The sequence below is a fragment of the Aquarana catesbeiana genome, linkage group LG06 (genome assembly GCF_042186555.1).
Source record: "Aquarana catesbeiana isolate 2022-GZ linkage group LG06, ASM4218655v1, whole genome shotgun sequence".
In the NCBI taxonomy this organism is placed as follows: Eukaryota; Metazoa; Chordata; class Amphibia; order Anura; family Ranidae; genus Aquarana; species Aquarana catesbeiana.
The window spans coordinates 385,526,843-385,553,746 of record NC_133329.1 but is presented as its reverse complement, the minus strand read 5'-3'; the positions used below and the strand labels follow the sequence as shown (position 1 = coordinate 385,553,746).

At 43.7% G+C, this 26,904-nt stretch overlaps 2 protein-coding genes across 3 annotated transcripts in view; one reads left to right on the top strand and one right to left on the bottom strand.

Moving 5' to 3' along the window:
- RAB3GAP1 (RAB3 GTPase activating protein catalytic subunit 1) overlaps window positions 1-9,762 on the bottom strand; it is a 245,296-nt gene extending 235,534 nt beyond the window's left edge. For both annotated transcript variants that reach the window (XM_073634286.1, XM_073634287.1), the window contains exons 1-2: window positions 9,682-9,762; window positions 3,387-3,442 (exon numbers count right to left, since the gene is read on the bottom strand). In XM_073634286.1, the coding sequence (XP_073490387.1) occupies window positions 3,387-3,442; window positions 9,682-9,699 (74 nt within the window). In that variant the 5' untranslated portion in view covers window positions 9,700-9,762. The remainder of the gene's footprint in view (window positions 1-3,386; window positions 3,443-9,681) is intronic.
- A 15,445-nt stretch (window positions 9,763-25,207) lies between these two features.
- MAP3K19 (mitogen-activated protein kinase kinase kinase 19) overlaps window positions 25,208-26,904 on the top strand; it is a 69,990-nt gene continuing 68,293 nt past the window's right edge. Inside the window, exon 1 of the mRNA XM_073634282.1 lies at window positions 25,208-25,428. The gene's annotated coding sequence lies outside the window, so the exon portion shown is untranslated. The remainder of the gene's footprint in view (window positions 25,429-26,904) is intronic.

The following is a 26,904-nucleotide window of genomic DNA, read 5'->3' as shown; positions in this document are numbered from 1 at the left end:
TTTAGGTCTGGACTTTGACTGGGACATTCTAACACATGAATATGCTTTGATCTAAACCATTCCATTGTAGCTCTGGCTGTATGTTTAAGGTAATTGTCCTGAAGGTGAACCTTCGTCTCAAGTTTCAAGTCTTTTGCAGACTTTAACAGGTTTTCTTCTAAGATTTCCCTGTATTTGGTTCCATCCATCTTCCCATCAACTCTGACCAGCTTCCCTGTCCCTGCTGAAGAAAAGCATCCCCACAACATGATGCTGCCACCGCCATGTTTCACTGTGGGGATGATGTGTTCAGGGTGATGAGCAGTGTTAGTTTTCTGCCATACATAGTGTTTTGTTTTTAGCCAAAAAGTTAAATTTTAGTTTCATCTGACCAGAGCACCTTCTTCCACATGTTTGCTGTGTCCCCCACATGGCTTCTCACAAACTGCAAACAGGACTTCTTATGGCTTTCTTTCAACAATGGTTTCTTCTTGTCACTCTTCCATAAAGGCCAGATTTGTGGAGTGCACGACTAATAGTTGTCCTGTGGACAGATTCTCCACCTGAACTGTGGATCTCTACAGCTCCTCCAGAGTTACCATGGGCCTCTTGGCTGCTTCTCTGATTAATGCTCTCCTTGCCCAGCCTGTCAGTTTAGGTGGACGGCCTTGTCTTGGTAGGTTTGCAGTTGTGCCATACTCTATTTTCGGATGATGGATTGAACAGTGCTCCGTGAGATGTTCAAAGCTTAGGATATTTTTTTTCTTTCAGTTTTTATTGAGAAAATTCAGAACAAACAAATGAAGTAAAATTACAACATTAAAGAGTATTAGCTCACAGTATATGACCATGTTTCAGGGAAGTATGAGCAGGTAGGTGAAGAAGAAACACATCTCTGGAGGGAGAGCATCTTATTAACACAGAAATAGTCAATAAGCCGGATCGGTCTTTTTTTTTTTTTTAAATGTTCAAAGGGTCAGATGACTGTCTAAATATTGATCATTATCAAGTGTGGATATCCTAGGCCTAAAAGTATGGCCAAGGAGGGCCAGCAAAAGCACAGTGAGGGAATTAAGCTGGACAGGCACGACCCTTCCTCTAAGGTGAGGAGAGGGTGGGATCCACTGGCGGCGTTACATCCACTGTGTCCAGTGGTTCCCCCCGAACCTATATCCAGAATAAATGGACATAGAAAATCAAGATGCAGCAAATCTCATTAAGACATATCAGTTGCGAGCACATAGAAGGCAAACTAGCTAAACCCAGACTAGCTTTAACAAGAAGACTGCACTCAGGGGAGGGTAGGCAAGTGATTAGGCATTTAGTGTGACCGCTCCTGTGTGGACCCCCCTAATGTGTAGTTAAAGGGGAAGAAAGTATCCCCAAGACTCTCCCGATGTGCTTCCTGCGCCCTCTGAAGATGAGGCACCATATATTTGAGCTAAATACATAAATTTCAGGAAAGAAGATAGGGTGTAGAGGGAGGAGAAAAGAAAGGTAGGGAAAAGAAAAGAGAAGTAGAAGGAAAGTGTAGGGATTTTTTTTTTTTATATAACCCAACCCTGCTTTAAACTTCTCCACAACTTTATCCCTGACCTGTCTGGTGTGTTCTTCGGCCTTCATGGTGATGTTTGTTCACTAAGGTTCTCTAACAAACCTCACAGATCAGCTGTATTTACACTGAGATTAAATCACACACAGGTGGACTCAATTTACTAATTAGGTGACTTCTGAAGGCAATTGGTTACATTAGATATTAGTTAGGCGTATCAGAGTAAAGGGGGCTGAATACAAATGCATACCACACTTTTAGAGCCCTTTCACACAGTGAAAATAGCGCCTGCAAACCGACCTAAAACTGCCTCTACTGTTCCTTCAGTGTGAAAGCCTGAGGGCTTTCACACTGAAGCGGTGCGCTGGCAGGAGAAAAAAAAAACTCCTGCAAACCGCATCTTTGGAGCGGTGAAGGAGCGGTGTATTCACCGCTCCTACCCATTGAAATCAATGGGGCAGCGCGGCAATACCGCGGCTATAGCGGCGCTATGCGAGCGGTTTTAACCCTTTTTCGGCCGCCAGCGGGGGTTAAAACTGCACCGCTAGCGGCCAAAATACCACCGCAAAAATGATGGTAAAGCAGCGCTAAAAATAGCGCTGTTTTACCGCCGACACCCCCACTGCCCCAGTGTGAAAGGGGCCTTAGATGTTTGTAAAACAAATGATGATAGAAGTATGTGGCGCTAACTAAAAGTGATAGATGATAAAAAATGTGAGCAAAAATATCAATCACTTTTAGATATATACACACTCACCCCTTGTCCATTCACAGAACACTGTGCATTCTGTGAAGAGACGATTGGAGAGGGGGTGAATAGAGGGCACTGTCGCTGTCCTAGCTGCAGTGGGCCGGAAGTACAGAGATAGATCTAGTATTTGGTATAAACAAAAGTAGTCATTTTGAATGCCACATCAGCGATCCAACAATATGTTTAATGAAAAATGTGTGTGTGTATATATCTATATATCTAGGACAGTGACAGTGCCCTCTATTCACCCCCTCTCCAATCGTCTGTTCACAGAATGCAAAGTGTTCTGTGAATGGACAAGGGGTTAGGATACACAAACACTATTACTTTATTAGAGCCACAGGAGGCCAGAAGTACAATAGCTCTAATATTTGAAACAAACAAACAAAGGTAGTAATTTTGAAAAACACAAACAGCAATCTGACATTGGCACACACTTCAAAAGAGATCACTTTTATATACACACCGAAGAAAAAAAAAAAAAAAAAGGTGCCTCAATTTTTGCTTCAAAAGATTAGTTCATCTTTACCAAAAAAAAAAAAAACTGGCTATGCAGGTAAGGAGCACATGTAGACAGAAAAAATGTGAAGCTTTGACTAAAGTTGGATAATGCTCTAGCTATATGTGTAGGCCATTAACATAACCCTTCAAGTCTTGCCGAAAAACTCCCTGGGATAGCATCATCCCATCCTACCTTGTTGCTAGGATGTTACTAAGACACCCCCAGCCATTACTGCTCACCCTCCTCATCACAGGGACATGCTCTCAATCCTTCACACACACGTGGTCCATCTCCTCCTTCACAGCATTGCTGAGAGCTACTGCAGTAGTAGAGAGCTTGTGTGAGGGTATTTGAATCATCTGGGAGTGTCTCAGTAACAAGGCAGGGTGGGGCGATGCCATCTCAGAGTTTTTCAGCCAGGTTTTAATACGTAAATACCCTACGCCTATAATGGGCATTATTTAACTTGTAGTCAAAGCTGCACAGTTTGTAGGTAAAAGGTGAACTAACTCTTTAAGAGTAACAGAAGCAATGATCTGTGCTGGATGATGACACAGGGTGTGATTATCAGTGCAGAGCTTACAGTGAAGAAGAAGTCTTACCTCTCCCATTCTGAGGCTGTGGTGAAGTCAGTGATCTCAAACACTTCAGATTCAGGCTGCACAAGAGAAAGTCAAGAGACAGCATGAGAGCGGGCAACAACAAGGAGCTTAAAGTATATCTAAAACCAAAACCTCAAACCAAATATGCCGTTACCCATGTACCTTGCACATTGAAAAGTTTAGCTGTATAAACATTTTTATCTTTTATCACGTTTTTGTCTTTTCTTCCATTAAAGTGTTACTAAACCCAGGACCCTGCATTCACCATATCTGGTCTCCCACAGTACACAGAACATGGAACTGCAATAGTTTTAGTAAATATAAACTGCCAAATATCTTCTCTCATCAGCAATATATAGCAGAATAAGGATGGGCTCGGGCGTGTTCGCACAGCCCACGTGCAGAGCCCGCTAGGAAGTCAGCACGGCGCTGTGCTGATCACAGGCAGTGAGACATTTCCCGATCTCTGCAGATTAGCACAGCGCCGTGCCGACTTCCTGGCGGGCTCGGCATGTGGATTATGCGGACACGCCCAAGCTCATCCTTAATAGCAGAATTAGGACTTCTATCAGTGTCTGGTTAAAGCTTGTAGGAGGAGTTTTCATACTGCACTGGCTGTCCTATCAGGATCCAGGACCCCTGACCCCTTGTCTGGACAGTGCTGATCACATGCACCCTCCCAAAAAAAATAAAAAACTCTCTAGCAATACACACCATGTGCAGCTCCCCCCCCACCCACAAGACTCTGTTCTATTAGGAGATGGGTTGGAGTCAGTGGAAGGAGAGGATCCAAAAAGACAGGATCTAAGAGCCTTTATACACAATACAGTAAGGTGTAAGCACTGACACTTTTGCGTTGATTGGCAACACAAATTAAAATGCCGACCACTTTATTATGCATTTTTGATGTGGTTTTTTTATGCTTTTTGAAGTTTTAATGAAACTTGGATTGGCCCTGTGTGTGTTGGTTTTCTACGTGAAATACAAAGCTAAGCTAACTCTGAAGAGCCTCTCTACTGCTGCAGGTGTGGCTATGGAGCACTGCGATGGATCTTTATGGAGGCTTTGGAGGTTTGTGTACAGATCTGTAAGGTAATTTTATTTAGAGATAGCTGCTTTGATTGGCATTTAAAGTGTTTTAGCCACTTGACCTACGGAAGATTTTACCCCCTTCATGACCTGGCCATTTTTTTGCGCTAACTGACACCGGTTGGGAGGGTCACTAACTGACGTTGCTAGTGATCGAGTTCCGTGGCTGCCCCGGACATGTGTGAACCGGCTCCACTGAGAGCTGGTCACACTCGTATGTCACGTGAATTGCAATTCGCACATACGTGAACCCGGCCTTAACCACTTGCTGCCCGCAAATGTAAACATCCCTTGTAATAGAAAAAAAGCATGACAGGACCTCTTAAATATGAGATCTGGGGTCAAAAAGACCTCAGATCTCATATATACACTAAAATGCAATAAAAAAAAATAAACAATTTTTGTCATTTAAAACAAAATGAAAACAAAAAAAAATGGCCCTTTAAGAGCTATGGACAAAACGTCACTTCCGCCCTGCAATGTTATGGAGATGGGTGGGGGCCATCTTCCCCTCACTCGTCTCCATGTCCAGCAAGGGGACAGACCCGATCGCCTCCGCCGCTGCCAATGGCTCCGGTATATGGCGGAGGGCACGGAACGCGGTGGGAGGGGGGGACCAATAAAAGTGATCTTGCGGCGAATCTGCGCCGCAGAGACCACTTTTATCTTAGGCCGGACCGCCCGCTGAAGACGAGGATACCAGGGTTATGGCAGCTAGTTGCTGCCATAACAACGATAACCCTCCTTCAAACAGCCGCCGTATAACGATGGTGGGCGGTCCGGAAGTGGTTAAAAACAAGGGCAGAAGATTTAATAGATGCAAAGTTGAAAAAATGACTTAAGGTCCGTTTCAAAGACAATTCTACAAAAACAGACAAAATCACAGAAGAAAGAAATAGACGGCCAGGGATACAGATGGAGCATACAAAGTACATACAACAGGCAGAAAGAGGAAGAGCAAAGAAGAGACAGAATGAAAATAGACAAAAAGGGAGAAATGTGTGCAGGGATCTGCTGCCCTCTACTGTCTGAATTTGTAAATGCTTGTCAATATGTGTGCACTTCCTGCCCCCCGAGTTGTTGGATTTAAAACCCCAGAAGATGGAAGGAGAGCGAGAGAAAGCGCGCGAGAGAAAGCGCGCGAGAGCGCGAGAGAAAGCGCGCGAGAGCGCGAGAGAAAGCGCGAGAGCAAGCGCGAGAAAGCACGAGAGAAAGCGCGAGAAAGCGCGAGAGAAAGCGCGAGAGCAAGCGCGAGAGCAAGCGAGAGAGAGAGCGAGAGAGAGAGCGAGAGAGAGAAAGCGAGAGAGAGAAAGCGAGAGAGAGAAAGCGAGAGAGAGAAAGCGAGAGAGAGAGAGAAAGCGAGAGAGAGAAAGCGAGAGAGAGAAAGCGAGAGAGAGAAAGCGAGAGAGAGAAAGCGAGAGAGAGAAAGCGAGAGAGAGCGAGAGAGAGAAAGCGAGAGAGAGCGAGAGAAAGCGAGAGAGAGCGAGAGAAAGCGAGAGAAAGCGAGAGAGAGCGAGAGAAAGCGAGAGAGAGCGAGAGAGAGCGAGAGAGAGCGAGAGAGAGCGAGAGAGAGCGAGAGAGAGCGAGAGAGAGCGAGAGAGAGCGAGAGAGAGCGAGAAGGTCTCAGCCACATATCCTGTCCATGCTCCAAGACTGGGTTCCAGTGTCACATCACAGTTCCTGCAGGTGAGAAGTTCCCCTCCAGACTGGTTGGACAACAGTTTCAGGATTGGTCCTCCCCTCACTCGATCTGGTCTTCAGGTCCCTGACACAAAGACAAACATCGCACCATCCTCAGGAGCCCACGGCTGCAACATTCATATGGAAGTATCTCTATAAATATGTATACCCGGGTATATGTGCACAACAATACCACCAGGACTCCTATGGTGAAACCCCTTGGCCGATAATACCAGTGTACATTGGATGCATGTACTGCTAGTAATCTCTTCTTATATAAAGCTTGTATTATTTCTATACTGGAATGCATCTATATACTTCCGGTCAGGGATTTTATTCTCAGAATAGGTGCAGGTAGCACCCCCCCCCCCCCCGGGTCACCCCTTGTCTCCACCCCCTACCCACCTCCCAGTACTGCCCCTTTTAGCAAATACAGAATTAAGAATCATTTTGTGGTGCTAAGTACCGTATTTATCGGCGTATAACACGCACCCCAATTTAGGAGGGAATTTTAAGGAAAAAAAAAAACTTTTAGGAGGGAAGTTGAAGGAAAAAAACTTACATTTGAGTGAGTGACTTGTACAGCGCTACCTATGCGAACTGAATCGCCTCAGGGCGCTTTTTAACCTACCAGCAAGTCTTTGGAGTGTGGGAGGAAACCGGAGTACCCGGAGGAAACCCACACAGGCACAGGGAGAACATGCAAACTCCAGGCAGGTAGTGCCGTGGTCGGGATTTGAACCAGCGACCCTATTGCTGCTAGGTGAGAGTGCTACCCACTACACCACTGTGCTGCCCCTTATTTAAATGCCCATCAGTGCAGCCTTGCCCCAGTGCAGCCTTGCAGCTCGCAGTTTGATCCCCTGCGATCCTGAGCTTCAAAATCGCCGACCGTGATTTGAAAATGGCGCCGCCGGCGCCGAAATACACAGAGCCGGTCCTCAGCTCTTCTCGGCGGCTCTCGTTCACTTTCGGCTCCACTCATAGTCCCACCCGGGATGGGCGTGACTGTGAGCGGAGCTATCCGAACCTAGCCGAGTACACTCGGCTAGGTTCGGGCGGCGCTCGAGTGAAGCCGAAAGTGGCCGAGAAGAGCCGAGGACCGGCTTTGTGTATTTCGGCGCCATTTTCAAATCGCGGTCGGCGATTTTGAACATCTGTCAGCTCAGGATCGCAGGGGATCGGCGTACAACACGCACCCGCGATCGATTTTCCCCTGATTTTAAGGGGGAAAAGGTGCGTGTTATACGCCGATAAATACAGTAATTTGTTTGGAATTTATTAAATAACAATAAAAAGTGACACTTTTCCTCTGCGACAATAACCCCCCTAAGCAACAATAGATCCCCCACCCAGCAAAAATAAACCCCTGAAACAAAATACCTCGCCAAGCAACAATAGATCCCCCCAGCAACAAAATACACCAAAGCAACAATAGATCCGCCCAGCAACAAAATACACCAAAGCAACAATAGACCCCCCCCAGCAACAACATACCCCAAAGCAACAACAATAGATCCCCCCAGCAACAAAATACCCCAAAGCAACAACAATAGATCCCCCCAGCAACAAAATACCCCAAAGCAACAACAATAGATCCCCCCAGCAACAAAATACCCCAAAGCAACAACAATAGATTCCCCCCAGCAACAAAATACCCCAAAGCAACAATAGATCCCCCAACAAAATACCCCCCCTAACAATAATAGATCACCGGAAACAAAATACCCCCAGCAACAATAGATCCTGTGCGGAAAAATTTGCTGCACACCAACATCCGTCCAACAGGTTTATTGAAAGACTGCCACATACATTTCGCTTCTTCAAAATAGATCCTGCAGCAGCCAGCAACAATAGACCCGCCTCCTCAACAACTCACCCTCCCCCAGCAACAATAGATCTCCCACCAGCAACATAACACGCCCCCAGCAACAAGAGACCACCCAAAATGGCAACAGATTCCCCCTCCCCCAGCAACAATAGAATACTGCAACAAAATCCCCCCCCCCCCTGCAACACTAGATCCCCCTTGCCATTAAATACATTCAATGCTGGAGGTGCAGGAAATGCATTCTCGCTGAAATAATCCCCGCTTATGGGTAATGTTCTATGCTGGTTGCAGTAGTTCCTCTGCTTTCAATTACATTGATTAGATTATTGATTGTCTTCCCAGGAAGGGAATCCCCTCAGATCACAGAGGACCTTGTCCTGGGTGGGGGGGCACTGCCAACTTAAAGCGGAGTTCCACCAAACTTCATTACTTAAATGAAAGACCGCCCCTTGTTTTTGAATATAAATTTTTTCTTCTTTCCTTAGTAGCAAACAGGTGAACTTCTGTCACAGTCTCACCGCGGCGAGGTACGTCATCTCCTCTTCTGGCTCTGCCCCTCCTCCTCTCCCCGCAGCCTTCTGGGACCTGTGTGTGTGTCTCAGAAGACGACGGGGCCATTCAGAAAGCGCAGCACTGATGGGCACTAATGGGTGGCATTGATGGGCAGCAGAGATGGGCAGCAGTGACTGGCATCACTATTGGCCACTGTTTGCTGGCACTTTTGGGTACAGATTGCTGGCACTGGTGGCAGTTAATTGTAATCAGGGCACTGAAGATCGGTGCCCTGATTACATCCCCAGATGTCCCCCTGTGAGGAGATGGTGCGGATCGGCTCTCCTCTCACTCTGCCAGTGTGAGGCGAGGAGCGCCGATTTCCGGCATCTCCGTGTTTACATGTGACCGGCTGTGATTGGATGCGGCGGCGGTGGCTCTTTACACAGATCGGGGTTGCGGGTGTTCTGGGAGGCCGTCATTTGACGGTGGGCGGGCGGCAAGTGCTTAAAGTGGAGCTCCACCCAAAAGTGAGAGCTCTGCTTGTCTGCCTCCCCCCTCTGCTGCCACATTTGACACCTTTCGGGGGGGGGGGGGGGTGGCTACCTGGTTTTGGAAGTTCGGACCCCGTCCCCCTTCCTCCTTCCCCCCGCCGCCAGGCCATTCACAAAGCACAGCACACTTTGCGCATGCGCATTAGGGAACCAGCTGTTAAGCCGCGATGCTTCACTGCCGGTTTCCCTTAGCCGAGATGGCAGCGGCGACACCTGAGAGAAAATTGATAAATCGGCTCGGGTGAGGACAACGCTGGATCCCTGGACAGGTAAGTGTCCTATTATGTATACAGGATTTGCAGCTGCTGACTTTTAATTTTTTTTTTTCTGAAGGATCTTCTCTCTAATTATCAGTCCCACCCAGCGAAGGTTCTGGTTCTCTTATTGACTTTCAGGTTTACTGCAATATACTGTTATGGGAGGTGTGGAGGGTCACTTATAATCCCCCCCCCTCAGAATCAGATGAGAGAGAAGATCAGAACCCTGGAAAGTTGTAGACAAGTGACAGATAAGGGGGAAGGGACATGACATGCTCTGCTCATGTACAGTCTGCACTCACAGCACACAGCCTGTGATTGTACACACAGCTCTGTCACCAAACACCGTTCTGTCCTCTGACAGCTGACACACAACAAACCCGGCTACTCACATCACTGTCCGCCGCCATCTTGTCAGCCTGGTGACGTCAGCGCCGGAAGCCGGAACTGGAGCAAAACAAGCTGAGGAAGCCGGGGTGGTGCTGGAGGGATTGTGGGCGGAGGCTGGCCGGAGACGTCGCCCCGCCCCGCTCATCCCCGCTTATCTTCCTCCTGACTGAATCCCTATATGTGTAATATAGCGCGGTGTGCGGACAGTACTGCGCTCCTGCGTATGTGGGAGGCATAGTAGGCTTTGCCTTTTAACCCTTACACTGCTGAGGGGCCGCGTCCTCTCCACCAGGGATCAGTGTCAGGCTTTGGAAGTCTTCCCTCACACCAACCATACCGTTCATTCATGACGTCATCATACCTCTCACTTCTACGAACCATCATAATAATAATATAAATACAAAAAATGAGAAATAAATAATTTATTCATAAATAAAAATCAGAAAATAATTCAGGCTAACGCTGTTATTAGCGCATGTCATGTACGGTGTATAAAGTTGTCACCTCATCCCTTTAAACCCAAACACCTTTGAATTATACAGGTTCTGAGGCTAATTAAAAGCAGATAAGGCACCGAGCGGTGTTTAATTACCACCTTAATCAGCCACAGAACCTGTGTAATTAATATGTGTTCGGGTTTAAAGGGATGAGGTGGCGACCATAACGGTGTAAACGCTATCTGGGCCCGTTCGCACGTTGCTGTTCTTGTGCGTTTTATTGGCACGCATTGTGATCGATGTTAAGATGTTCCATTGACTTTGAGTTTGCTAACAATGCACAAGAACGCCCCCCCCCCCCCAAAAAAAAAAAAAAAAAGTTCTGGAAGTATTTATAACAATGCAGCACACCACACTGATTGGAAGTGCGTTACCGGACGTTGTGGTGCGCTGCAATGCTTGTGCGTCAAAGTTGCGTCACTTAGTCCAAGATGATGGTGGACGCTGGTACTCAGTAGAGACGAACCCCTTATACTGGTGGTCAGAGCAACAATGATCCCCTTGCAGTGGTGGGTAGTGAAGAAGGGTCCCCTCATACTGGTGATTAGTAGAAAAGTGTCTCCTTAACATTGGTGATCAGCAGGGATGGGCCCCTTACATTGGTAGTCAGTATTTAGAAGAACCCCCTTACATTGGTAGTCAGTAGAAATTGGCCCCTTACACTGGTGGTGAGGGAGAGAATGTTCTTCTTACACTGGTTGTAAGCGAGAGAACGATCCCTAGAGAAATGCCCACTTACAGTGGTGGTCAGTGGAAATTGGCCCCTTACATTAGTGGTCAGTAGAGATGGTCCCCTCACACTGGTGGTCAGTGGGAAAATGGTCTCCTTACATTTATGGTCTATACAGAAATGCCCTTTTACACTGGTGGTCAGTGGAGATGAGCTCCTTATAGTGGTGGTTAATGAAGAAGGGCCCCCTCATACTGGTGATTAGTAAAAAAAAAAAAAGTGCCCCCTTACACTGGTAGTTAGTGGGGATGGGTCCCTCACATTGGTCATCAGTATTTAGAAGAATCCCTTACACTGGTGGTAAAAGAGAGAACGATCCCCTTACTCTGGTGGTAAGCGGCAGAATGACCCCCTTACAATGGTGGTCAATGAAGAAGGACCCCATTACACAGATGATCAGTAGGAGAATGCCCCCTTACATTGGTGGTCAGTATTTAGAAGAACCCTCTTACATTGGTAGTCAGTAGAAATTGGCTCCTTACACTGGTGGTAAGGGACAGAAGGTTCCTCTTACACTGGTTGTAAACAAGAGAACGATCCATAGAGAAATGCCCACTTACAGTGGTGGTCAGTGGAAATGGGACCCTTACATTGGTGGTCAGTAGAGATGGTCCCATCATACTGGTGGTCAGTGGGAGAATGGTCTCCTTACATTTATGGTCTATACAGAAATGCCCCTTTACACTGGTGGTCAGTGGAGATGAGCCCTTTACAGTGGTGGTTAATGAAGAAGGGCCATACTGGTGATTAGTAAAAAAAAAAGTGCCCCCTTACACTGGTAGTTAGTGGGGATGGGTCCCTCACATTGGTCATCAGCATTTATAACAATTCCTTACACTGGTGGAAAACGAGAGAACGATCTCCTTACACTGGTGGTAAGCGGCAGATCAATGGTGGTCAATGAAGAAGGACCCCATTACAGAGATGATCAGTAGGAGAATGCCCCCCTACATTGGTGGTCAATAGAGAAATGCCCACTTACAGTGGTGGTCAGTGGAAATGGGCCCCAGGCCAATCCTGACACTTCTCACATACTGTACATGTAAAAATCAACTTTTTTTTTGCTAGAAAAGTACTTAGAACCCCCAAACATTATATATTTTTTTTTCAAGCAGAGGTTCTAGAGAATAAAATGATGGGTGTTGCAATTGTGTTATGAGTAAGCACATTCCATCTGAAACGTTTTAACTGCTAGACATGTGCAGAGCGAGAAAATTTGTTTAGTTTCAATAATATTTGTTATTTACATACATTTGTTTAGTTAAATTGGTTAAATGAATTTAATTTGTTTTTGGAATCTGTTTAGTTTATTCGATTTAGATTTCGAATTTTCCTAATTCGGTAGAATTTAACTTAATTTGATCAGATTCGGAAAATTCAAATGGAATTTGAATTCTAATTTTAATCGAATTCCATTCTAATTCAAATTTATTCTATTCTATAAGTTGGTTATATTCTTTCTATTCCATTCTATTCTATTGTTTTTTTCTATTCTATTCTTTTATTTTATTATCTATTCTATTGTTTTCTTTTTTTAAACAATAAAGATTTTTATTGAGATATGTCTATTACATAAAAATAAAACACACATTTCAGCATCGGTATACGTAAAAAGTAAAGAATAATACGAAAAGAAAGCAAAAAAGAAAACAGTATGATAAACATTGATGTTAACATGAAAATATTATTTTCTATTCTATTCAAATTGAAATTAATTCTATTCAAAATTTTAATTTCGGAAGATGGATATATTCTTTTTATTTTATTCTATTCTATTGTTTTTTCTATTCTAGTCTATTCTCTTCTATTCTTTTCGCTTCTATTCTATTCTTTTCTATTCTATTCAAACTCAAATATATTCTATTTAAATTCGAATTTCAGAAGATGGTTATATTCCTTTTATTTTATTCTATTCTATTGTTTTTTCTATCATATTATTTTCTATTCTATTCTTTTATTTTATATTCTATTCTGTTATTTTATATTCTATTCAAATTCAAATTTATTCTATTTAAATTTTGGCAAATGTTTATATTCTTTCTATTTCATACTATTCTATTCTATTGTTTTCTCTATCATATTATTTTCTATTCTATTCTTTTAATTTCTATTCTATTCTATTCTTTTATATTCTATTAGAATTCAAATTTATTCCATTCAAATCTAAAATTCTAATTTATTCTATTTGAAATTTGAATTTCAGAAGATGATTATATTCTATTCTTTATTTTCTATTATTATTTTATTTTCACTCCTATTATATTGTATTATATTCTATTCTTTATTTTCTATTATTATTTTATTTTCACTCCTATTATATTGTATTATATTCTATTCCTTTATTTTCAATCCTATATGGAAATTCGAATTGAAATCGAACTCGAAAATGAGTCAAATTTGAAACTGTTTCGAATTTGATTCGAATTTCGTCAGAAATTTCGTTATTTCGGCTTTGTTTAATTTCATTACTTTTGTAATTCAGAAATTTGGATACATCCGGATTTCTGCATAATGAAAAATTTGTCCGAATTTCGATTCGGAGCGAACAGAACCGCACATGTCTATTAACTGCCCTGTCCTGTGATATGGAGCTGTGATGTCTGTATGTTTTATGCTTGGAAGACTTCAGTAAACAACGTTTTATCCACTACACGTTGGAGTGCGGCACAGTCTTTCTTCTCTGACTCTTGATTACTGTGATCGCGGACCAGGCCACCACCTGTCAGTGTGGAGGGATTGTTGGTCTATGCACTCACCTGTAGAGGTGATCTCTTCCCATTGCAATTTGTTATGTCACGCCGTATTTGAGCAGCAGTTTTCCAAATGCTAATTTTTGTAAAAAAAAAAAAAAAAAAAAGTACACTTTATTGAATTTTAATTTGCACAAACACAATATAAAACCCAATTTTTGGGTAAAATGTAAAAGATGATGTTATGCCGAGTAAATAGATACCAAACATGTAATGCTTTAAAATTGCGCATGCCCGTGGAACTGCGACAAACTACGGTACATTAAATTATCCATAGGCGACACTTTAAAAGCCTTTGCAGGTTACCAGATTAGATTTACACGGGAGGTCTGGTGCTAGAATTATTGCTGACATTTGCGGTGATACCTCACATGTGTGGTGCAATTGCTGTTTACGTATGCTCTCCTTTGCGCACAAGCACGGAGGGACGGGGGCACAATAAAAAATATTTTATTATTCCTTTTATTTCATTTTTTTATTTTTACACTGTCTCTAAAAAAAAATATTTTAACAACTTTATTGATATCACAAGGAATGAACAACATCACTTTTGATAGCATGGGCTGTGATAGGTACTCTTTACTGAGGGATCATGGGTTCTATTAGACCCCAGATCTCTCCTCTGCCCTTAAAAGTATCGGTTTGATCCGATACTTTTAGTGCCCCATTGTTGGTGTCAGTGGGAGGAATAGTGCCCCATCATTGATGTCAGTGGGAGGAATAGTGCCCCATTGCTGGTGTCAGTTAGAGGAATAGTGCCCCATCGTTGGTGTCAATGGAAGAAATGCTGCCCCATTGTTGGTGACAGTGGCAGGAATTGTGCACTTTTGTTGGTGTCAGTGGGAGGAATAATGGCTCATCGTTGGTATTAATGGAAGGAACTATGCCCTATCGGGAAGGAAGGAAGGAGTTGTGCCCCACCATTGGTGTCAGTGGGAGGAATTTTGTCCTTTTGAATGCGTCAGTGGGAGGAATAATGCCCCATTGTTGGTGTCAGCAACAGGAATTATGCCCCATTGTTGGTATCAGTGGGAGGAATAATGCCCCATTGTTGGTGTCAGTGGGAGACATAGTGCCCCATCATTGGTGTCAATGGGAGCAATAGTGTCCCATCGTTGGTGTCAATGGAAGAAATTCTGCCCCATTGTTGGTGACAGTGGAAGGAATAATGGTTCATCGTTGGTATTATTGGAAGGAATTATGCCCCATTGTTGGTGTCGATGGAAGGAGTTGTGCCCCACCAGTTGGTGTCAGTGGGAGAAATAATGCCCCATTGTTGGTGTCAGTAACAGGAATTATGCCCCATTGTTGGTGTCCGTGGATGGAATAGTACCTCAAGGGCTGGATAAAAGCAAGCAAAGGGCTGCATCTGGCACCCAGGCCGCAGTTTGGAGACCACTGTCTTAGACCATAGAGATGATAGGGGACATCTCTATGGTCTGCCAGAAAGGTGGATGAAGGTGGCGTGGGGGGGGGACCCCTTTCTGCCGCTTGTAAATGCGATCCATGGCTAATTACGATTCACAAAACTGCATCGCCGACTGAGAAAGAAGATACCAGGATAATACTGTACCTGTAGCTGCAGGCATCATCCCGGTATAACCCTTTCAACTTGGCATAAAGGGTACGTGGTGGAGGCTGAAGTGGAAAGGAGTTGGGGGCTTTTTTCCTGCGTTGAAAGGAATGAGCTGCTCTACCCGCAAATTGCGCACCCAAAGATATGAGCCAAGCCTTAAAAAGGTAGCTCCACTTTAGTGGGGAAAAAAAATTGCAAATAAAAAAAATAATAATATAGCGTAGACAATTGCGACACAAGTCATATTGTCATTGAATGTTATAATAAATTACCTTTCCTATTCAATCTGCAGCTGCTGTCATGTTCTGTAAAATGCAATATGGCAACCTGGTACATAAATGGTGAACAAAACGCCCCCCAGATATGTCATTTCCTGCTTGTGTGATTGGCTCACTGATATTCCCAGAGGTCTGCACTAAGACAGAGGTCAGATTTTGGGCATCCCCTGCAACAAAAGTGTCATTTTTGGTGAAATACTCCACACATCTAAACTTTCCTCATCAGAGCCCTGCAGGTGCAGCAGCTGATTGATAATTATGAAACCACTCCCATTAGATGCACATGGACACAGAGAAACAAACAGCTATTTCTTCAGAATAACAAAAGGTAGGAATCTGCAACAGAGTTTGTTAAAATCCCTGCAATGTACAGAGATCACCCAGAGGGGAATGTTTTTTTTTTCACGCTTTAATATCGGCTTTCCCTGTTGGCATCTCCTTGGTTTGTAATCTGAAAATAAACATGGATCAGCTTTTTCTGCTCTGTCTGTAAATATCCAGGATGTAAAGTGTGTGTGTACAAGGCCGAACGTGAAGGAAGAAAGGCAATAATCCCAGCTGTGACTTCAGACAATCGCCATTGACACAGCACACAATGGGCATTCTACCTGCTCACGTAATTCAAGGTCAGCCAACACTGGAGAAGTACAAGGGGGGAATTTTTGTCGTATTCATTTCCTGCTCAGCTAAGCTCTATACAGTAAGAACGATCGAATGGCCAGAACCATAAATCCCCTTTGTACAAAGCCACAGGTATGCAGAATCATGTTTTACATCAATGCTTCCTCCGTCATATTCTTAAAGTGGTATAAAACCCAAAACCAAAAATATAATACCTGTATATTGCAGCTCACCAATCATGTGATCCAGGGACATGCGGTGAGGTCGGTGGCTGGTGAGGCACTGGCTGGTATCAGAGCCAGATACACACAGGTTACATACGCCGCGATCGTTAGAGCGAGAGCAATAATTCTAGCACTAGACCTCCTCCGTAACTCTAATGCCCCGTACACACGGTCGGATTTTCTGACGGAAAATGTGTGATAGGACCTTGTTGTCGGAAATTCCGACCGTGTGTGGGCTCCATCACACATTTTCCATCGGATTTTCCGACACACAAAGTTTGAGAGCTTGCTATAAAATTTTCCAACAACAAAATCCGTTGTCGGAAATTCCGATCGTGTGTACACAAATCCGACGGACAAAGTGCCACGCATGCTCAGAATAAATAAAGAGATGAAAGCTATTGGCTACTGCCCCGTTTATAGTCCCGACGTACGTGTTTTACGTCACCGCGTTCAGAACGATCGGACTTTCTGACAACTTTGTGTGACCGTGTGTATGCAAGACAAGTTTGAGCCAACATCCGTCGGAAAAAATCCTAGGATTTTGTTGTCGGAATGTCCGAACAAAGTCCGACCGTGTGTACGGGGCATTAGCATGTAACCTGTAAAAAAATGTTAAAGCGTCGCCCATGGAGATTTTTAAGTACTGAAGTTTACATTACACAAGTGTGTGCAGTTTTAAAGTGTGACATGTTAGGTATCTACGTGGCATAGCATCATCTTTCATAGTATACAGGCTAACTTTAGTGTTTTTTTTTTGTTTGTTTTTTTTTTTATTCATGAAACAGTTTCTTTCCAAAAAAAAATAGCATTCGAAAAATTGCTGCGCAAATATTGTGTAACATAAAAAATTGCAATGACTACCATTTTATTCCCTGGGGTGTCTGCTAAAACAATATATATAAGGTTTGGGGGTTCTGAGTAATTTTCTAGCAAAAAAATTATGATTATTACACGTAGGAGAGAAGTGTCAGAATTGGCCTGGGTGGCAAGGGGTTAATTACAATAAGTAATATAAAAAATAATTATTATATGTTGTTTTTAAGGTAATGTATTATATTTTCAAATACTGTACTCAAGCAGGTGGCTTAACAGACAAATTACTGAAGTTTGAAGTTATAACTTCCAACCAGTAATTTCACAGTAAATAGATAAATAATAAATTATTATGTTATAACATACAGCATATAAATATATGATTTAGCTTGATTATAACACTATCTTTTCAACAGCAGCAGATTCTTATTCTCCCTCTTAACTGTGTGAGAAAAACATGGGATTGTGGGTAAATCTTATACGCATAAACACGTTTTATTCCTTCTAGTTTAGAGGGCTGGAAGGGAGTATTTGTATTTTGGACACATGTCCCCTTCCATGACACTGCAGTGAGAGGCGTGCCTCCATTGCAGCATTTTTATTGGACGGCTTGGGCTAATGGTACTTTACCATTGGTCCAAGGCTCCAAGCTGTCCATTGAGCTCAGTGCCTCTGACAAGAAGTGAGAGGCAATGTGAGCTCATCCTCTCAGTCTGCTACAAACAGAGTGTGCCGGCTTGTATTTAAACTGGCTGCTCTGTATGAAGATTCTGATAGGCTGCAAAAGGAGCCCCGTATCTCCTGAACCATAGGTGGTAGGAGCCCCAAATTTTGACCAGTGGTGCGGTAGGACTTCAGCTACCCCAGGTCGCCGAGCCCTCACAGTCAATCGTTTTTTTTGCTTTTTTTTGTTTTTTATGTTCATGGCAGGTGAGGCTCTGCCTCACCTGCCTCCGCTGACTGCACGTCCCTGATTAGATGTGGTGGCTGCATTCGTTGGTTTTTTTAGGCTTCTTTCCACCTGGTGATCTGGCCAGCAGGGCAGCTGTTAGAAACCACAGGGCCCCAAACAGCCAATTCTTCAGTTATGAATGAACACAGTGAGTGATCAGTACCTATCTCTTAGAGCCCTTTCACACTGGCACTGCTCCACGTATCGGTGCTTTACCGTCGTTTTAGCAGGGCTTTTCGGCCGCTAGCTTTGCAGGCGCGTCGGCAGCGGTGCCCATTCATTTCAATGGGCAGGGGCTCTGGAGGAGCACTGTATACACCGTTCCTAAACTGCTCCAAAGATGCTGCTTGCAGGACTTTTTCTAATGTCCTGCAATCACACCGCTAGCTCTGACACTGGGGTTACAGGGGAGGCATTGTTCAAGCGCTTTACGGGCACTATTTTTAGCTCTTTAGAGCCTGAAAAACACCTCCAGTGTGAAAGGGGTCTTATTGTGTTCATTCAGGAAAGGAAGGGGCTGGTAAATATGACATTTTCCAGACCCTTCCGCCACACTCCATCTTGATGGATCCTATTGTGTGCTTGCAGCTGCTGGCAGGAAGGAGAGGAGAGAAGCCGGTAGCACTGCGGGGGTAGGGGGGGGTCATGGGAAATTTATGGCGTGGGGGAGGGCAATTATTGGAACTGATCCCCTGTATGGGTCTCTCTGCAGCAGCTGAAAGTCAATGAGATGGAGAGGAGAAGAAGAAGCCAGCTATCAGCTGCTGCAGAGAGAGACATACAGGGCCCCATGTGGGAGGGCTGGTGGTACCCCCCCTTATCCACGGCCTTGCTGGCCAGTAGCACACCTCCTGTATTAAAGTGCCCCCACCCTGGATGAAGGAGCACGGGGGGCACATTTGAACAGCAGCATTGTCAGTCTGTGGGGAGGGGAGAGTTAGTTATACTAGCAGACTTAAATACACTAGCAAATTGAAGCTGAACTCTAACTAAAGCCTGGTACATACTATAAAACTGTTTTTCTGTCGTTCAACCCAATGGCTGTACTAACACAAGCAATGTTAGTACAGTGATCTCCCCCATTATGCTGACAGAGGGACCGTCCCCCAGCCAGAACACCCCGGCCAGCGCTCGCAGCCATTGGCTGCAATCGCTGATTGGATGCTGATCAGCTGCTGGTTTTCAAGCATGCTCAATCGAGAGAAGAAGCCGGTCATGAGAGTGGCTTCTGTCAGACAGGCTGCTGTACACACGGGATAAAAGTCAGGCGGTTTCTACTACAATGGCTGATTTTAGCCGATATTCGGCCTGTGTGCCCCCCGGCATAACACTTAATAATCAGTTATAGTAAACTGATCATTGTAAGCACCCTTGTCAGTGATAGATGGTTTGTCTTAACCCTCTGACTGCTACATCCGCAGGAGAGCTCGTTCTTTTGAAAAACAACAGACTTACTGGCTGGATCACCAGGTGAAAACGAAAGAAAAAAGAAAACAAATGCAGTCATCACATCTAAGAATTGATAAGCTGCAATGTAATAAATGTTTTCCTTAGGGTTTATTACTGCATTATGGCAATGTATTAAAGCGGACCTTCAGTCATTTTTTTTCATCTTTCCATCTATTAAATCTTCTGCCCTTGTTGTTGTTTCAACTTTGGATAGTAAAACGTTTTTTTTTTTTCTTTTTCTGCCAGTAAATCCCTTATACAGCCCACTTCCTGTTTCTTGTCTGGTCATTAGTCTAGGACGGTGTTTGACATCATCATGCACAGCTCTCTCTCTCTCTCTCTCTCTCTCACTCACTCTGGTTAGAGTTTGCCAGGAAGGGAGGGGGGTGAGTCATAAGAGGACCAATGAGAGCTGCAGAGCTGGAGGTGTGTCTGTGTAAATCCAGGAAGTGAACAGGCAGCAGCTTCAGCTGCCCACAGTTAAAATGGTTGCAGTCAGACTCGGTGGAGGGAGATTTCTGCAGCATATTTGGCAAATACAGAATCACAGTATATATAAAATAAAATGCAAAATGCAAAGTGGTTAGAAGGAAGCTTCAGAATGGCAAAGATGTTTTTATTACAAATGATGTGAGCAGACTGCAGTTCCTCTTTAACCTCCCAGTCCTTGCCGCAGGCAGTTCATGGCCACGTCTATATCACCTTTTCATTTTCTTCTTCCAGGTTAACATCTTCATTGTCCTACGGATTGTTTACCAACCATCTCCCTGGGGGCCTTTGACTGCAAATTTCTTTGCTGGTCACTTATGGCCCAATTGACATATATAGGTGACATATATATACCTACAGCACTGTGCAAAAGTCACATCAAATATTGATTGGATTTGGATTTCTCTTCTGTTCATTTACTTTCCATTTTGTTAATTGATAAAAAATAAAAAATTAACGCTTCTATACCTGAAAGCATTCTTCATTTATACAGCATTTTTTTTACACCTGCCTAAAACTTTTGCACAGTACTGTGTATTGATATGACCCGTTACCAATATCATTCAAATGATTGATATGATTAATGCAACTAATTTATTCAAATATAATAACAATTGTAAACCACAGACCCTCTGTTCAAGCAACTAAGTGAGCTGTAGTGGTGGCCATACACAGAATGCTTTTATATATGATTGTATTGTTGGTCAATTTACTATCCGGGATAAAAACAGTGATCAGAAGATCGATCAGGGACCAACGCACTAAATAAAATTGTTCAGCACACCCGGACCAGATACAGACCTCCCAACATTTTGAGATGGGAATGAGGGACACCTACTAGCAAACATATGTAGACATAGGACACGCCCCCTGCCACGCCCCCTTAAAGGAGAATTAACCAAAAAAAAAAAAAAGGTTAATTAAATCCACAAGGGCTTTTTTTTTGCCATTACTATTCCTTTATATTGGCTATTAAAATGTACAAATGCAGAAATTTAGAAATTGGATGAAAGGTTTAGCACTGGGAAAACAAAAAGTGCATTTTCTATACAACTATACCGAACAGACCACAATGAGGGACAAATGAGGAGTAAAGAGGGACAGAGGGACATTGCTCCAAATCAGGGACAGGTGGGAGCTATGCATATATTTGAAATCGGGTTTGGACTAGCATATTAGGAACTCATCGACCCCAATCCAATCATATGTGCGTTTATATTTGGCACAAATCAATAATTAAGCAATACCCTTGAATGACAATTACTCAGTCATGTAATACTGTACCCAAATGAATTTTTTGTCCTTTTTTTCATACAAATAGAGCTTTCTTTTGGTGGTATTTGATCACCTCTGGGTTTTTTATTTTTTGCGCTATAAATGAAAAAAGACCGAAAATTTTGAAAAAAAAACGCATTTTTCTTTGTTTCTGTGATAAAATTTTGCAAATTAGTAATTTTTCTTCATAAATTTTGGCCACAATTTATAATGCTACATATCTTTGGTAAAAATAACCCAAATTAGTGGATATTATTTGGTCTGTGTGAAAGTTAGAGAGTCTACAAGTTATGGTGTAAATTATAAAAAATTTATCACACCTGATGTACTGACGGCCTATCTCATTTCTTGCGACCCGAACAAGTCAGGACAGTACAAGCACCCCCGAAATGACCCCTTTTTTTGAAAGTAGACATTCCAAGGTATTTAGTAAGAGGCATGGTGAGGTTTTTGATGTTGTCATTTTTTCCCACAATTCTTTGCAAAATAAAGATTTATTTATTTTTATTTTTTTTCCCCACAAAATTTTTATTGTAATAGGTTATTTCTCTCACATGGCTTGTGTATACCACAAATAACGCCCCAAAATACATTCTGTGACTCCTCCTGAGTATGGGGATACCACATGTGCGGGACTTTTTCACAGCCTGGCCACATACAGAGGCCCAACATGCAGGGAGCTCCATCACGTGTTCTTGGAGCATAAATTACACATCTAATTTGTTATTATTATTATTATACAATATTTATATAGCGCCAACAGTTTACGTAGCGCTTTACAACTTGAGGGTAGACAGTACAAATACAATACAATTTGATACAGTAGGAATCAGAGGGCCCTGCTCACTTAGAGCTTACAATATAAGAGGGAAGGTCAAGAGATACAAGAGGTAATAGCTGTGGGTGATGTGCTGATTGAGAAGATAAATGTACAGTTGTTAGGTGGGGGCCAGATAGGCTTCTCTGAAGAGATGAGTTTTCAGGGATCGTCTGAAAGTGGATAAAGTAGGAGAAAATCGGACGGATTGGGGTAGAGCATTCCAGAGGATGGGGGAGGCTCTGGAGAAGTCCTGAAGGCGAGCATGGGATGAGGTGACAAGGGAGTTTGAGAGCAGGAGGTCTTGGGAGGAGCGAAGAGAACGATTAGGTTGGTATTTTGTGACTAGGTTAGAGATGTAGCTGGGGGCCAGGTTGTGGACGGCTTTGTAAGTTATAGTTAGTATCTTGAATTTAATTCGGTGACTGAGTGGCAGCCAATGGAGGGATTGGCAGAGGGGTGTAGCAGACGCTGAGCGGTTTGTGTGGTGGATGAGCCTGGCCACAGCGTTCATGATGGACTGAAGTGGGGATAGCCTATTTAGAGGTAAACCAATGAGGAGGGAGTTGCAGTAGTCGAGGCGGGAGATGACCAGGGAGTGGATTAGAAGCTTTGTGGTGTCATTGGTTAGTAAGGGGCGTATCTTGGAGATGTTGCGAAGACAGAGGCGGCAAGCTTTGGATAGTGATAGAATGTGGGGTCGAAAGGTTAGTTCAGAGTCCAGGATTACACCTAGGACCTTGGCGTGGGGAGATGGGTTGATAGTTGAGCCGTTGATCTTGACAGGGAGATCAGGGGAAGTGGCACCTGAGGGAGGAAATATCATGAGCTCGGTTTTGGATAGGTTGAGTTTGAGAAAGTGATGTGACATCCAGGCTGATATGTCTGCTAGTAAGTTGGTAATGCGTGAGGAGACAGATGGAGAGAGCTGGGGGGTGGAGAGATAGATTTGGGTGTCATCAGCGTAGAGATGATATTTAAAGCCGTGGGAGGCAATAAACTGACCCAAGGAGGTGGTGTAGATTGAGAAAAGGAGAGGTCCGAGAACAGAACCTTGGGGGACCCCAACGGAAAAAGGAAGAGGAGAGGAGGAAGTAGAGTTGTAAGTGACACTGAAGGAGCGGTGGGATAGGTAGGATGAGAACCAGCGAAGAGTACAGTCACGGAGACCAAAGGAGTGGAGTTTTTTGAGGAGGAGGGGGTGGTCCACTGTGTCAAAGGCAGCAGAGAGATCCAGGAGAAGTAATACAGAATAGTGTCCATTGGCTTTAGCCATTAGTAGGTCATTTGAGAGTTTAAGGAGAGCAGTTTCCGTGGAGTGTTGAGGGCGAAAACCGGACTGAAGGGGATCAAGAAGTTTATTCATGGTCAGATGGTCGCTTAATCGGTTGTAGACCAGTTACAGTTTTGAAGACCCTGGAGAACCAGGACAATGACATGTGACACTGACGTGGCACTGATGACAAATGGCACTGATACGTGGCACTGATGACAGATGGCACTGATACGTGGCACTGACACTGATGTGGCACTGATGACAGATGGCACTAATACATGGCACTGATGACAGATGGCACTAATACGTGGCACTGATGACACGTGGCGCTGATGACAGATGGCACTAATACGTGGCACTGATGACACGTGGCACTGATGAAAGATGGCACTAATACGTGGCACTGATGACAGATGGCACTAATACGTGGCACTGATGAAAGATGGCACTAATACGTGGCACTGATGACACTAAAACGTGGCACTGATACGTGGCACTGATGACATGTGACACTGGTGACATGGCACGTGACAATAGATGGCACTTATACGTGGCACTGGGGACAGATGGCAGGGACAGATGACAGGACAGATGGCAGCGGGGACACTTTTTTTTTCGTTTTTTTTTTTTTTCTGTTCACTTTACCGCCGCAGCGGTTAGCTCTTCCTCCTCACACGCTGTCTCTGTGTGAGAAGGATAGCCGGCGATGAGAGATGAACTCATATGTTTACATATGAGATCGTCTCTCATTGGCACCGCCGATCGCGCTGAAAACAGCCGCTATGATTGGCCGTTTTCAGCGATCTGTGACTGGCTGTGTCCAAGGGACACGGCCAGCACAAAACTTCCCCAATGCGCGCCAGCGGGAGCGCGCAACGCGGAGGTAAACAGGAGGACGTCCAGGGACGCCCTCCCGGCAATTGGAGTCTGCGCTGTAGCCGTCTTTTGGCTATAGCGCGGACGCCTAGTGGCTAAAGAACAATGTAAATATAAAAAATAAAAGGTAAAATAAATAAGAAAAAAACATTTTTTTAAACGCGTCTGTCCCGCCGAGCTCGCGAGCAGAAGCGAACGCATACGTGAGCAGCGCCACGCATATGAAAACGGTGTTCAAACCACACATGTGAGGTATCGCCGCAATCAGTAGAGCGAGAGCAATAATTCTCCCCTGTAACTCAAAACATGCAACCTGTAGAATTTTTTTAAACATCGCCTATGGAGACTTTTAAGGGTAAAAGTTTGTCGCCATTCCACGAGCGGGCACAATTTTGAAGCGTGACATGTTGGGTATCAATTTCCTCGGCGTAACATTATCTTTCACAATATAAAAAAAAATTAGGCTAACTTTACTGTTGTCTTATTTTTTTAATTCAAAAAAGTGTATTTTTTTCCAAAAAAAAAAGTGCGCTTGTAAGACCTCTGCGCAAATACGGTGTGACAGAAAGTATTGCAACGACCGCCATTTTATTCTCTTGGGTGTTAGAAAAAAAAATGTACAATGTTTGGGGGCTTCTAAGTAATTTTCTAGCAAAAAAAAAAAATGTTTTTAACTTGTAAACAGCAAATCTCAGAAAGAGGCTCGGTCCTTAAGTGGTTAACTCTCTGCCAGTTTATTGTTCTTTGTATCGGTAAGTTGTTATTATGGGGGTCCCTGCCGGGGTACGTTCTTATTATAGGGGTCCCTGCCTGAGAAGCGTGGCTCCCTGTGTAGGATGAAGTCATGCAGAGTATTTCAGTCTCCCCGCCTATGGGACAATCACAAAGACTCAGCTGACTGGTTGTCTTAGCAGCAATGTGTAAACTAAAAGATTCCTTTCACTGGTGTCCAGCTCTGCGAGGATCACTCCACTTAGAAAACGATTGTACGGACTATGACTATGGACTGAGCGTTCCCACCTTCCAGACGGGACAAGTGCCATGCCGGTGAGCGTCCGCCGCAATAACTACCGGAGTCCGTCCATGCAGCCGCCATCCCCGGAGATCTCCTAATCCCAGGCCGGTAATTGCTTTTCCTTTAATGTTACATCGATGATCGTGTTTCACGGATGATGCATCAAGTTGTGTCATCGCGCTTTAACGCTCGCGTCACACTTGCTAAAAATACGCTCACAGTAACGCCCACCAACGCACCTATAGCTTTAATACACATTTTTGACGTGCATTTAACCACCTGACTTGACCTCTGGAATATCCCCCCCCCCTTAATGACCAGGTCATTTTTTTTGCAATACCGCACTGCGTTACTTTAACTGTCGCGCGACACTCTGCTCAAATTAAATTTATATCTTTTTCTCCCATGAATAGAGCTTTCTTTTGATTATAGGTATTTGATCACCTCTGCGGTTTTTATTTTATGCACTGTAAACAGAAAAAGACCGACAATTTTGGAAAAAAAAAGAAAAAAACAATATATTTTACTTTCTGCTATAAAACATATCCAATAAAAATGTAAGAAATCGAATTTCTTCATCAATTTAGGCCAATATGTATTCTGCTACATATTTTTGGTAAACAAGAATCCCAATAAGCGTAAATAGATTGGTTTGCGCAAAAGTGATATATACTGGAATTTATTTTAGGGCCAGTTCACATCACATGCAGTCCAGTGCGTTTTTTTTTTTCTGCATCAAAAACGCATGGAAAGTAGGTTATATGGTTTTCAATGGCATATTTCACACCAGTGTTTGCAATTCCAGTGCGTTCCAGTTCCAGAACCTGCTGCATTTTTCCTGCACTGGACTGGGATGCTATAAAACGCATCGAAAATGCACTGGAACGCACATGTCCTTATTCAAGGTTAAAAAAAAAGAGGGGGGGGAAGTACCGGACATCATCAAAAACACACCAAAAACGCATCAAAAACACGCATGCAAAAAAAATCTGGAACGCATCCGGACTGCGTTTTTATGGTGTGAACTGGCCCTTATACTAGTAATGGCGGCAATCAGCGACCTATAGCAGGACTGCGACATTGCAGCAGACATTCTGACACTAACCGACACTTTTGGCATTTTGTGGAAACCAGTGACACTAATACAGTGCTAAAAATATGCACTGTCACTGTACTAATGACACTGGCTGGGAAGGGGTTAACCATTTGCCCTCCGGAAGATTCACCCCCCCTTTCATGACCTGGCCATTTTTTTTGCGATACGGCTCTGCGTTACTTTAACTGACAATTGCGCGGTCGTGCGACGCTGTACTCAAATAAAATGTGTCCTTTTTTTCCCCACAAAAACGCGTCCCATAGGAAACCATGTTAACCACTTCAGCCCAGGAAGGATTCACCCCCTTAATGACCAGGCCATTTTTTGCGATACGGCACTGCGTCGCTTTAACTGACAATTACAACGTTGTACCAAAACAATATTTCTGTCCTTTTTTCCCCACAAATAGAGCTTTCTTTTGGTGGTATTTGATCACCTCTGCGGTTTTTATTTTTGCGCTATAAACAAAAAAAGACCAACAATTTTGC